Source organism: Furipterus horrens, unplaced genomic scaffold (genome assembly GCF_987537825.1).
Source record: "Furipterus horrens unplaced genomic scaffold, mFurHor1.1.pri manual_scaffold_2, whole genome shotgun sequence".
NCBI lineage: Eukaryota > Metazoa > Chordata > Mammalia > Chiroptera > Furipteridae > Furipterus > Furipterus horrens.
This window is the reverse complement of record NW_028327172.1, coordinates 77829039-77843319: the sequence shown is the minus strand read 5'-3', so window position 1 is coordinate 77843319 and position 14281 is coordinate 77829039. Positions and strand designations below refer to the sequence as shown.

At 39.7% G+C, this 14281-nt stretch overlaps 1 protein-coding gene and 1 long non-coding RNA gene across 4 annotated transcripts in view; one reads left to right on the top strand and one right to left on the bottom strand.

Moving 5' to 3' along the window:
- The window catches only part of LOC150018866 (uncharacterized), a 121318-nt gene that overhangs the window by 89726 nt on the left and 17311 nt on the right, over positions 1-14281 (bottom strand). The gene's annotated exons all lie outside the window — the stretch shown is intronic.
- Positions 1-14281, top strand: part of LOC150018867 (protein MFI-like) — a 50383-nt gene that overhangs the window by 31483 nt on the left and 4619 nt on the right. For all 3 annotated transcript variants that reach the window (XM_090267877.1, XM_090267876.1, XM_090267878.1), the window contains one exon: positions 10295-10465. In XM_090267877.1, coding sequence (XP_090124003.1) covers positions 10295-10465 — 171 coding nt within the window. The remainder of the gene's footprint in view (positions 1-10294; positions 10466-14281) is intronic.

The following is a 14281-nucleotide window of genomic DNA, read 5'->3' as shown; positions in this document are numbered from 1 at the left end:
CCATAAAATTGAGAGTATAAAGCATCATTGCAATATAGAATACTTGGTATGTATGAGAATGGGTCTGAGAAGGTCCAAAATATCGAGGTAAGCTGCATGTCAAGACGGCTGAGACTCCTTCAACACCTACTTATTCTACATGGACTATGTTTCATCTCATACTTTCACCTTTAATAGGGAGTCACCTGTGACAAGTTAATATAAGGAGAGCATACTGGGTCTAATTCACCATAGATCTTCCCAGGATGCTGGTACCATCCAAAAATGGACAGTCACTAGATTACCATCATCCCTCAATTGGTCCAGAAAATAGTCAAAGGAGGTCCTCCTAGTGAGCATAACTGGAGGTGGTATATCTGGTTTTTCACTTCATGTAGAAGAAAAAATAGCTTGAGGTAGCAATCTTATTCACTATGGGCAGTAGCTAATAGTTTCTCAGCTGATCAGAGACTTGCAAAGAATTGAGAAATTGGTTATTAGGTCTGGAAAGAGGTATACTCAGAATGTTGGGCACAAATCATATTTATATCCTCATTAATGCCCTCCATAGAGCTTATATGAGGCAGAAGCTCATAGTAATCAGATGGACAAGATAATGCATCTTGTCAATATCAGCATTTTTCCCTGGCCACATCAGTGGTTTCTAAAGGTAACCATGTAAAACGTGGCCCTAGTTCCAGGAATTAAGATTCTATAAAGGCTCAATCCCTTCCAAGTCAAGGATCTGGTCAAGATGGTAGTGTAGGCTGACGTGGCTCACTTCTTTGCACAACCACATTAAAATTACAACTAAAATATAGAACAACCATCAGCCAGAACCATCAGAAACTGAGGTGAATGGAAGTCTGACAACTATGGAATTAAAGAAATGACATTCATCCAGACCGGTAGGAGGGGTGCAGATGCGGAAGGGGCTGGTCTCACACCAACGTGTGGTGGATAAAAATTTGGGGGGGGGGGGTATCTCAGGAGAGAGGAGTCCCAGCCTCACACCAGGCCCCCCAAGCCCAGGGCTCCAGTGGCAGGAAGATAAGTCCTCACAACTTTTGGCTGCAAAAACCAGCAGTGATTGAATCAGTGGAAGAAACTGCTGGAGCCCCAAGCATTTCCCCTTAAAGAACCCACACACAGACTCACCTACTCAGACTCACTCCCTCAGGGCTCTTGCACCACAGTAGCAGCTTGAAAGGCACCAGTGGTATACAGGGAGAAAGGGAAGTGTCAGGTGTCAAGGTCAACAAAGACCATTGTCTCTTTTCTAAACCTTCTCCTCAGAGCTGGCAAGCTGGTGCCATTTCTGAGACTCCATCAACCTGGCTAACTCTTTTTGAATGGCCTTAGAGATCCCCAGAGATTCTGCCCCACCCAATTTATGGGCCCACCCAAGCTGCTTTTCCATATGAATGGCTGGCCTTGGCTCATGCTTCACAACTTCCTAAATCCTATGAAACAAGCAATAGCTGGCTTCAGTGAGCTCCAGGCCCAGCACTACCAGGAGGCAGCTTAGATTCACAGCTTGGCTTCACCTGGGAATATCCAAGATCAGCACAAATAGCAGCCATCTCAGATTGCTTTATACCCTCTGCAGGGTGGCCCCAGGCAAAGCACAGATGGGGTCTGACCTTGGCCTGCACCACCCAGGAAATCTCAGGGTCAGCGCACCTATGGACAGTTACAGACTACATTGGAGCACCACCACCCTGTCCCTGCATAGCTGATCCTCCACAGAGGGTGGAGGTTGGTGGTTAGAGGTCACAGCCAGTCCCAGAAGCTGACTTGTCTGGGTAAATCCTTCCCATTGATCTTCCAATAGCAGCCAAGGCTCAACTACAAGAGGAGGTTGTACTCAGATCATATGGAGGGGGTACATCGAGTACCCAGCTTGGGTGATAGGGGAGGCCATGCCACTGCACCCTAGAGGACACCTCCTACATTAGGCTATACTACCAAGACATGAAGTCAAATCAGCCCTACCCAATATACAGAAACAAACACAGAAGGCTGCCAAATTGAGGAGGCAAAGAAATATGACCCAAATGAAAGAACAGAACAAAACGCCAGGAAAAGAACTAAACAAAACAGAGATAGCCAACCTATCAGACGCTGAGTTCAAAACACTGGTGAGATAGGCTTCGGGCCAAGATGGAGGCATAGACATGCTGCATCTCCCTCCACAACTAAGAAGGAATACAACTACCTCAAAACTAGAAACAACCAGAAGTTCCAGGAAAATCAAACTGCATGGAAGTCCAGCAAACAAAGATATAAAGAAGAAATACTCATCCAGACAGGTAAAAGGGGCAGAGCTGGGGCGGAGAGGACACAGTGTGGTGGTGGCAGCAGCAGCAGCAACAGCAGCAGGCTAACAGAAAGTGCAGTTACATGTTTTAAAAAGTCAGGAGGGACACCTAGGGAGTGTTCCCAGCTCCTCACCAGACCACGAAGATCACTGTCCCAGAACCAGGGAAAATCAAGCCTCATTGCTTTTAACTGTGCAAACCAGTGGGGGTTGGGAGGGAGACAGAAACCGCAGGTCTCTCAGCAGAGTCCGCTTGTTTAGAGAGCCACCACGGACCTAGAACATGCGCAGACCCACCCACTCTAGGAATGACAGCCAGGGCAGCAGCTAGAGGGGTGCCAGTCCGGTGCGAAAGTGGGAGAACTGCCTGGAAAAGGGGCAAGTGCTGGGCAAGCAGCATTGTTCCTACTCAGACCTCCCCCCCCGCATCCAGCGCCACAATGTGGTGAAACAGGTCGCCCATTACTGACTAATACCTTAGGCTCCACCCCTTACAACGAAATAGGAATGACAGCTCTGCCTGGGACACGGAAGCAAACAAACACAGGAGACTTCCAGCCAAGATGGAGGCCTAGACTGACACGCTCCATCTCCCTCCACAACTAAGAAGGAATACAGCTACTGCAAAACCAGAAATAACCAGAAGTTCCAGAAAATAAACGGAAGTCCAATGTATGAAGTTGTAAAGAAGTGGTGCTTGTCCGGACAGATAGGAGGGGTGAAGCCGGGGAGGAGAGGTCAAGCTATGCTGTCCATGGCAGCAGCAGCGACAGCGTCAGGACAGTGGTAATCACAGACACCCATATTTAAGGGGAGGCAAGAAGTCCCTGGGGAGCACCCCTGGCTGCAGACCAGACCTGTCAGCTTACAACTCCAAAGCCAAGGCAGACCCCCATTGCCTTGGACTGTGAGGCACGGGGGGGGGGAGGGGGCAGAGGAGGAGGCTCCCAGTCTCTCAGCAGAAAGTGAACAGCAGAAATCCATCTTGGACCCCCACCCCTGCAGAAAATGCCACAGCGTGGTGAGACAGGTCGCCCGATTGTGATGAGTGCACGGGGCTCCGCCCCCTATAGCATAGGAGGTGTGACAGCCCTGCCCAAGAAGCAAAGGTAAATACAAAATGGTCAGGATGGCACAGATCATGATCGAGATCCCAGTGACACAGCTGATCAGACAGCAAATATCTAATCTAACGAAGCAGCAGATAGGAAATCTTTCTGAGGCACAGTTCAGAGCTTTGGTTATAAAATGTTTACAGACCTAACAGCAGATCTTAAACAAGATGGGGAAGGAATGAAGGCTAGGCCTGTTGAAATGAACAAAAATACATATGAAACTAGTGGTGAGGGCAAGAATACCAGGAATCAAATCAACAAATTGGAACATAAGGAAGCAACAGTCAACCAGTGCAGAAAGAGGAAACGAGAAGTGAGGAAAATGAGGAGAGGCTCAGAAACTTATCAGACAGCTATAAGAGGGCCAATATCTGAATCATAGGGTTGCCGTAAGTTGAAGAAGAAGAACTAGAAATTGAAAAATTATGTGAAAAAATAATGAAGCAGAACTTCCCCAACTTGGGGATGAAAATAGACTTACAAGTTCAGGAAGCACAGAGAGTTCCAAAAAAACTGGACCCAGGGAGAACCACACCAAGACACATTATAATCAAAATGTCAAACATTAAGGATCCAAAGAGAATCTTAAAAGCAGCAAGAGAGAAGAAGAGAATTACACACAAAGGGGTCTCAATAAGACTCTCAGCTGATTTCTCAAAAGAAACTCTGCAGGCAAAAAGGGACTGGCAAGGAATATTCAAAGTAATGAAAATCAAAAGCCTACAACCATGATTACTCTATCCAGCAAAGCTGTCATTCAGAATAGAAGGGCAGAGAAAGTGCTTCCAGGGCAAAGTAAAACTCAAGGAGTTTATTAGACCCAAACCACTGTTAGATGAAATGATAAAGGGACTTGTTTAGGAGAAAGAGGATCAAAACTATGAACATTAAAATGAAAACTGTATCACAACAACCAACAACAGAAGCTAGGGAACTGAAACAAAGGCAAACTAAGTAGGCAATAAGAGTCGGAAAAATTGATAGGTATGGGGAACATTATGGGGGGAGGTCAGCAGGGAGGTGGAAGTGGGGAAAGGGAGGGAGATGGTCCAGGAATTAAGAAGCATAGTAGAGGCCCTGGCTGCTGTGGCTCAGTGGATTGAGCGTTGGCCTGCGAGCCAAGTGTTGCTGGTTCGATTCCCAGTCAGGGCACATGACTAGGTTGCATGTGAGGTCCCCAGTTGGGGGTGCAAGTGAGGCAACCACACAGTGATTTTTTTCCCCTTTCTTTCTCCTTTCCCCTCTCTCTAAAAATAAAACAAACAAAGAAACAAACTAATTAATTAATTAATTTTTTTTTTTAAAGAAGCATAGTAGGAGGGAGTGGAGTAGGTAGGAAGATGTTGAAAAGAACTATATACACAACCAATGGGCATGGACTAAGTGGGGAGGGGGGACAACTGAAGTGAGGGATGTCACTGGGTGAAGGGGAACAAAGGGAAAAGAAATTGGTAAAACTGTAACAGCATAATCAATAAAGCATATTAAAAAAAATAACCACTGGTGATCAGGATGCTTGGTCAAATGATTCAGTACAGCCAAAAAATAAAGGAAGAAATGAAGGTTATATAAAGTGAAATAAAGAAAAATATACAGGGAACCAACAGTAATGGGAAGGAGGCCAGGATTCAAATCAATGATTTGGAACAAAAGGAAGAAATTAACGTTCACTTGGAAAAGAAAGAAGCAACAAGAATTGAAGAAGAAAAAAAAAAAAACAAGGAGAAGCTTAGGAACCTTTGGGACAACTTTTAACGTATCAACATCCAAATCATAGGAGTGTCAGAAGGAGAGGAAGAAGAGCAAGAAATTGAAAACTTAGTTGAAAAAAATAACGAAAGAAAACTTCTGTAATTTGGTGGAGGAAATAGACATACAAGTCCAGGAAGCACAGAGAGTCCCAAACAAGTTGGACCCAAAGAGGATCACGCCAAGACACATCATAACTAAAATGTCAAAGTTTAAAGATAAAACAGAACCTTAAAAACAGCAAGAGAAGAGCAAAGAGTTACCTATAAAGGAGTTCCCATAAGGCTATCAGCTGATTTCTCAAAAGAACTTGGCAGGCAAGAAGGGACTGCCAAGAACTATTCAAAGTAATGAAAAACAAGGACCTAAAACCAAGACTACTCTATCCAGCAAAGCTATCATTTAGAATGGAAGGGGAGATAAAGTGCTTCCCAGACAAGGTAAAGCTAAAGGAACTCATCACCAAGCCATTATTACATAAAATGTTAAAGGGACTTATTTAAGAAAAAGATCAAAACTCTGAACATTAAAATGACAACAAACTCACAACAATCAACAACTAATCTAAAGAACAACAACAAAAAAAAAAACTAAGCAAACAATCAGAACAGGAACAGAATCATAGGTGTGGGGATCATCTGGAGGATTATAAACTGGGAGGGGGAAAAGGGAGAAAGGGGAAAATGGTGCAGGGATCAAGAAGCATAATTAATAGGAACAAAATAGACAGGGAGATGTTAAGAATAGTACAGGAAAGAGAGAAGCCAGAGAACTTACATGCACAACCCATGGACATGAACTAAGGTGGGGGGTTGCTGGAGAGAAGTGTCGTGCTGGGCAGGGGAGGACAAAGGGAAAAATATTGGCACAACTGTAATCATAATCAATAAAATATACTTAAAATAAAAATAAAATAAAAGACTATATAAGGACTCATAAACATGGTCTTTTGCTCACTGAGGCTGTGGCTACAGAGTTTCCAAAAGCCATTGCTTTGCCCCAGGAACGAGATTTACTGTCTATCTGATGGCAGGCTGATTATATTGACACTTCTCATAAGAGAGAAAGAATCCTTTTGTCTTCACAGCAATAAATGAATATTCTGGATATGTATTTTATTTCTCTGCCTGCCTTACTTGTCAGTGATATTATTATAGAATGCCTTATCCATCATCATTGTATTCCACATGACAGTGCTTCTAAACAGGGACCCATTTACAGCCAAGGAAGTGTGGCAATGGTTTCAGGACCACAAAATATACTAACCACATGTGCCATCACCTAGAAACAAGTGGCTCTGACAGAATGGTGGTGTGACTTGCAGAAGCTCAGGCACAGCCACCACTGGGAGACACCTGGTATAAGCCAGTGCAGATGAATAATAATCTATTTTATTTCTTCTTTCTTTCTTATGTTTATTTACTCTCAAAGCAGTCTTCATCCATAACTGAACTCTGTCTATTTCTAATTATGTGGACATTTACATCTCAAACTTAACAGGCCCAAAACTGAATTTTTTACCTTCCGCATCATAAAAATTGATCTTTTTTCAGTATTCCTCCTAGTCTCAGTTTATAACACCATCATTTACCCAGTCACCAAAGCCAGAAATGTAGCCTTTATCTTAGGCCTCACCTTTCATAAACTGCTATTTGTAATCCATCATCAGGTCTTATTAATTCTGCTTCCAAAATATCTTTCAATTCCAACTTTTCTTTCACTCCCCACTGGAGCATCTCATTCTCATCTCTCCCTCAGCTGTGCATTCCTGGTTTTATTTGTCTCTAATTTCTTCCCCGGTCTCTGTGTAAACACTGAAGTGGTTTCTAAAATGCAAATTAAATCACTTTCTTACCTAAAACGGTTGGGGGCTCCTTGTTACTACATTCCACATGGTATTCCCTCTCCCTCAGTAGATGTTTTCTAGCTCAGCTACTTGGCAACAAGATCTTCATCTTTTGATAGTGGCTCAAATATCTCCTACAGAAGCCTTCCTGACAGTGGACACTTCCTTATAGATCTGCTATATACTCAGTTGTTAGGTTTTGCAATTAACTATATACTTGTCTGTCACCTCCACTAGACTTTGATCCTCTGTTAGACTTTTATTTTTTAGAACAGGGACTCTGCTCTATTTATTAGGGCAGAGCCTCATACATAGATGCTTAATGAACATGTGTTACTTGTTGAATGAATGAATGAATCAATCAATCAATGAATAATTAGTTTTATGATGGTTTTGTTTTCTTTTTGTAAAGTTGTAGGGGATGAATGTGTGTTTTGTTTATTGATAGCTTTTAAACACTCTTCCATCTGACTATTGCTGAGAATCAACAGTTAACAAAATCAACAAAATCTTGATATATTTTTACATCTGTCTTAATAAAAGGGTTCTGATTTTTATATCCTTTCTTTCCACTGCTGTACAAGTCTTAGCTCCTCTTGACTTTCTTTTCAATTTCGACCTTGATTAGTACTAGGTCTCTGCATTTTAACTTCTCTTCCTGTTGTGATATTCAGAAAACCATTTCTAGAATGCTCTTTCTCTTTAAGTTTTCTAGTTAGAAAGAATATGAGATCATCTGAAAGTGACTATATTGCAACATCACCTATAAAGGCAAATTTTACGTTGTTTTTGTGTTTTTTAAAAAATATCATTTATTTATAAAACAAATTATTATTATAAAATGTTCTTCATTTCTGATCACTGTTGTATCTGAAATTCTATTTATTTGCTAACCTGTTGTTTTATGACTCTTATAGCCCACTTACATACAAATAGTGAATTTTAAAGAGTTGAAGACAATTTAATTACTACAATAAGGGTTATAACTCTCTTTAAATAAAGTCTGAGAGATGGACCTGGAGAGCATTATGCTCAGTGAAATAATCCAGTCAGAGAAAGACAAATATCATATGATTTCACTCATATGTGGAATCTAATGAACAAACTGAACTAACAAGGAAAATGGGGACAGATTCATAGATTGAGAGCAGGATGACAGCTAGTGAGGGGGATTAGGAGGTGGAGGGATTGGGCAAAAAAGGAAAAAGGACTCATGAACATGGACAACAGGGTGGTGGTTGCTGGGGATGAGGGATGTATAAGGGGATTAAAAGGTAATGTAAAAATAATATGATAAAGATTAAATTTTAAAAAGTCTGAGAGTACAAAACAGATATCTGAATTTTTGTACATCAGTGCTGTAACAGGAAAAATGAGCATCACTTCAGTTCTCAAACCTAATCTTAAGTGTCTGTATCTTTGGGAAGCTAAACATGGAGAAACTCACAAAAAAATGCATTCAACCCCAGCTTTCCAGAAGTTTCTGATTTCTAAATGCATCTTTGTTGTGGCATGAGCATTAGTTAATGAATCTGGGCCAAACGGTACAATTGTTTTATGTGTTCTTTTATTTAGTACACGTCTACTAAGTGCCTATTATGTTTAGGGAAGAGTGTATAGCAGTGGAAGATTGCAAGTTCCGTGGAAGAACTCCACCACTGTACAGATTGCTTTGCAAACGTTGGAAACTCAAATAAATATTTATTAAGTGAATAAGTGAATGAAGAACTCTAGAAAAATTGTGAAATCATACTTTCTTACAATTTGTGCTCTTACTAACCAATATAAACCAAGAAGCATGTTACAGCTTCTGTAAAATTCATTAACTCACATAGATCATTATCCATTTAAAGTCTGACAAAGTAGAAACTTCATGAGGGCAGGGATATATCTTGTCACTGTCACATATTTTGCCATGCAGGATTGTATAAGCCTTCTTTCATTGAATGCTTACCATGTGCCAGTGGTTTTGTAAATTCTTTACATGGATTTACACTTCTAAACCTCTTACGGATGCTGTCCGGAGGTGGTATAATGATTATTATTTTAAGGAAGAAGACACTAAGTCCCAGAAAGGCTGGATCATTTGGCAAAGGTTATATAGCTAATAAATCACAGAAGGAAGATTCAAAGCCAGATAGTTCAATACTAAATCCTAGCTCTACACCTCCACCATGCCACTTCCTAATAAATGAGTGTCAAATTAATAAATAAATGCAATGTCAGAATAGATTAACCTTTAAAATGGAATACCAATGTAGATCTTAAAATAAAGACCAATAAAATGTTATATTTTAATATCCTTGGTAAGGTCAACTTCTGTCTATTTACTCAGCTCATGTTTGGTAGATGCATTAATTTGCATGCTCAGATATAAGAGAATAGTGCTGCAGAAGTCCAGGTATGGAGTAAAATTTGAATACTGGCTCTGATATATATTTACGTCATTCATGATCTAGAACAATTTCTTAATTTCTCTAAGTCTCAAATTTCTCATTCATAAAATGAGAATAAAAACAGTTGTCACAAATGGGTGTGTCTTTTTTAAGAGAATTAAACAAGATGATGTATGAAAAGTGCCTGACACAAAAAGATGTCAATCTCTTCCATTTACCTTTTCCTCTATTTCTCTTTCCTTCTCTCTTCATATTAGTCATCAGCCACATGGCCTTCTGAAACTTACTCAACTCTTCCAGGATTTCCTTATCTATAGAACAAGTGGGTGCCCTGGCTTGTGTGTCTCAGTGAATTGAGTGTTGGCCTGTGAACCAAAAGGTTGCCGGTTCAATTCCCAGTCAGGGCACATGTCTGGGTTGTGATTCAGGTCCCCAGTTGGTGGTATGAGGCAACCAATTGCTATTTCTCTCTCACACATCATGTTTCTCTCCATCTTTCTCCCTCCTTTCCCCTCTCTCTAAAAGTAAACAAATAAAATCTTTTAAAAAATGTTTTTAAAGACAAATGGGCTAGTTATTTAGTCCCTAAGGCCCTTTGATTCTATAATTCTATGATTCAGTGATGTAATAATTTAGTTTTCCTTTGTATTATAAAAATCCAACTTAGTGGTAATCTTGAAGTGAGGCTTCTCTGGTTAATGTGCTTGATTAAGTTGCTTTGTTTTTTCCAAAAGATCTCATCATATTGAATTTGGTTTAGAGGTATTTGTATTAAACAGGATAAAAACTTGCTTCATATTTAAATAGTATTACAACAATATATATTAACTTTATCTACTGGTAATCACCTGTTCCAAATGATTTATATCTCTTCCTTTCCTCTGTTTAGGTACTATGCAGGAAACCTGGAGGCTAAGTCAACAAATCCTGAAACTCTAGGTTTAATCCACACAGCAACAAAAGGGCTAATAAAATCTGTTGAAGATGGTGGAATAGATTCTGTGATGGAATGGGAAGTGGATGAAGTGCTGAACTGGACAAATACACTAAACTTTGATGAGTAAATACATTTTGCTGTTCTTGGGGAACAAAGGCAGGCATCATATTTTTATTTCTAATATTTCTCACTCCCATGTTGAATGTAGGAGTCACAGACATAACTTCCACCCCCCCCCACAACACAAATATTTATACTTGTCTAGAAAGAAAGAAGAAATGAGAGAGAAAGATATGAGGGATGATCTAAAAGTAGCAGAAATTAAATTAGACAGGTGTTCTTTATTGTCAGACTTCATACTTATTATGCCTTAGTCTAAATCTGCTTTATTTCTTACTTTGAGATTTAGAAACAAGGCTAAGAACATGAAATCAGTAATACAAATAATTTTCTTAACTTACTTATCCTGGGAAGCCATATGAGACATTAAAAAGTTATAATTTTTAGTGACATAGCATGGCCCTTGGAAAACATTTTTAGGATTTTTTGTGTGTGATGGAAATTTTAAAATATTTAATATAACCATCAGGGAAATTCAAGTTAAAACCACAATAAAATCTGACTTCAGACAAACTAGGGTGGCTATAATTAAGAAGACAAAGAAGTGGAGGACTTGGAACCATTATATATACTGTTAGTGGAAATGTACAGTGGTACAGCCATTTTGGAAAATAATCCAGCAGTTTCTCAAATGGTTAAAGATGAAGTTGCCATATGATCAAACAATTCCATTCCTCAGTATGCATGTACAAGAGAAATGAAAACACACATCCATGCAAAAACTTGTACATAAACGTTCATAGTAGCATTATTCATAATACAACCAAAAAGTAGAAACAGCCCAAATATTCATCAACTGATGAATAAATAAATAAAAATGTGGTATATTTGTACAATGGAATATTATTCTGCAATAAAAAGAAATGCTGATGCATGCTAAAATATTGATTCTGCTACATGAAAGAAGCCAATCAAAAAAGACCACATACTGTACGGTTCCATTTATGTGAAATGTCCAGAACAGGCAAATCTATAGAGACAGAGAGTAGATTAGTGGTTGCCTAGGGCTGTGAGACTTATGAGGGTTGGGAGGTGAGGCTAAGAGGTACAGTTTCTTTTTTGGAGAAATAAAAATGTTCTAAAATTAATCATAATGATGGATGCACAACTCTGTGAGTATACTAAATGCCACTGAATTATACACTTTAAATGGGAGGATGGTATGGTATGTGAATTATATCTCAAAGAGCTTTTAAGTATATTGAATATTTACTCAACTACAATAATGAGTGTGACTATTGTGTGGATGAAAAGGCAGAAAAATTAAAGTAAAGATGGTGTAAGTAAAGAAACATAAGAAAAAGGAAGAAATTAGATAAGAATCTGGAATAGGAAAAATCAACATGTCATTGAACAGTAGAATAGGAAGAAGAGCATCCAAGAGGAATCAGAGAAGAGAATAATGAGAAAAGGAAAGATGAGAAAAGAAAAAGAAAAAAGGAGTAACTAAAAAAAGGAAAGAAAACAAAAAGGAAAGAAAAAACAAGGTTTTAGTGGGAAGGATGTCATCGTCATCGGCAGCCGTCCGTCTCGAGAGACGATGGTGTAGCTTCTTAAGAGTCTATCTGCACCGCCCAGAATGGCTGTGCAGTCCGACTCGGGAGTGACACGGTATCTGTCTCCTCCTGTGTTGAATCGACATCTTGCGATGATGCTGGAGTGTCATCTCCAGTGAAGCTGAAGCTACAGAGCCTGGGCAGGGTGATATGGAGGGTCTGCTGTTGCCCATGCAGCAGACCCCCCCTCTCTTTGCAGCTGAAGGGTCCAAGGGAAAGACGGAGTCAATACAGCTTGGCTTCAGGTGCGCCGCAGGAGTTGCCGGTGTTGACTACAACGTCAAACCGCCTTAGGGACTCCGGCTCCGGATTTTCTGTCGGGGTTTACTCCCTTAGCCTTTCCCCTGAAGAGGTATGCCGCAAGGCAGCGGAGGTTTTTTGGAATCAGAGTTTTCCTTCTCTGATGTGCCCTGACTGGAAGATCGAACCAGCGACACTTAGCTCGCAGGCCGACGCTCAATCCACTGAGCCAAACCAGCCAGTGGGGGGGAAGGATGTATTAGCAAATAAAAAGGGAAAGATAAGAAATAACTAGTAATGCATCATAGATAGATGCTCTGAAATACTTTGTAATAAGTAGATAGTAAAAAGAGATTGTTGTGACTCATTAATCTGATATCTTGTCCTGACCATAGTATTTGGGTTTCCTATAGACAAAATGTTTGAATTCTGGGACACAGTAAATACAGATGGTAATGATGCAAGAAATGATGTCCAAAGAAAGACACTGTAATGAAGTACTTTTTAACAAATTATGTTTATTTTTTTACATTCAACATTTTACATTAGTTACAGGTATACAGCTTAGTCATTAGAAAATTATATACATATATATATATAATGTAGTGCAGTACTTCTACTTTTTTTTCCTAAGAGTAAAAATTGCTGGATAAAGAATGGAGGAAAGAAAGGGGGAGAAGTAGGTGAGGTTCATTTTGAATGAGCTTCTGAGGGCAGGATAGAGAATTTTCTCAGGTGAGTTTTTGAAATCCTGATTTGCCTTTCCCTTATACAGTTGGCTAATTCAAAGCAAAGGACCAGCGTGCTTTAGTGAAAGATTAACCAAAAACAGACACCTTATATTCTGTATTTCATCACTATTGAAATACAAAAAGAACAACACAGTTAAGTTCAAAGGGAACATCTCAGTCCACTGTCATCTACCATATTCTTCTCTGTTAGGGGATTACATCTCTAGTGGAATCTTCGTGGAAGAAAGGATAAAAACAATAAACCAGTAAGACTTGAAATGTTTTTTTATTTTTATTTTTAAATCATATACTCTATGTGAGGTGGGATGAATACACCTAGCTTTGACAAGGTAAGATTAACTGACAATTTCCAGTCTTAAAATGCACATACTTCACGCTTCCAAGTTATATACACTATCTATCAGTTTATTCTCTCACTTAGACCCTTGGTAACAAAAATTACAAATAGAATTCAGTGGGATTATTTGGGAATATTTTAGTAGCATTACTAATCCCAAGCTACTGATGATCTGAGGCAAGACCAAACTTCCCAAAGATCTTCCCCAGCTGACTGCAGATGTCAGGTATAAGCAACCAGAGCATTTGTGGTCTCCATTGTCTTCCCTGTAGATGTTTGTAACTGGCTGGATGCCACCTTATTTGATGAGAATTTCAGAGCCTGACATTTTTCTTCAGAAGAAGTGATAGCCACTAATCCTTTGTAGAGAATCCTTCATAATATGTGGACAGTTTTCAATAATCAGACAATAAGAATGACATAAATGTGTTGAACACTGATACAAATCAGCTTTTTTCCCAATGGCTTTTGTGTTAGTTCCTGTCTTGACAGATGGCTGCTCTCCTGGGAAGAAGCCATGTGCTTCCTCTTTCAACTGAGTACAATATTATTATAACTTTGAAGAATGGATAGAGCCAACTTCACTCTTGGACCCAAGGACACTGATGAATACTGTCATAAATTCTTCAGCATATAGAGATATGTTGCTGCAGGCACTTAGAATATAAAGTAACCCCCATATCACCATCAATGAGTCCCCCACAATGCCGTATGATGGCTACTGTGACTGCTACTGTCATTGATCTTGTTGAGTTTTTAGAGGCATAGTCTCTATCAGATATTCCTCTTCTAGGGTCTTCATAATTTTCAAACTGCAAGTGAATTTTGAAATAACTTGTTAACTGATCATCAGCTGGGATATCTTAAATAATTTCCTGTTGCCAAGAGATCTTTGCCTATGAGCATGATGGATAGTTTCTATATCTGAAGCTGT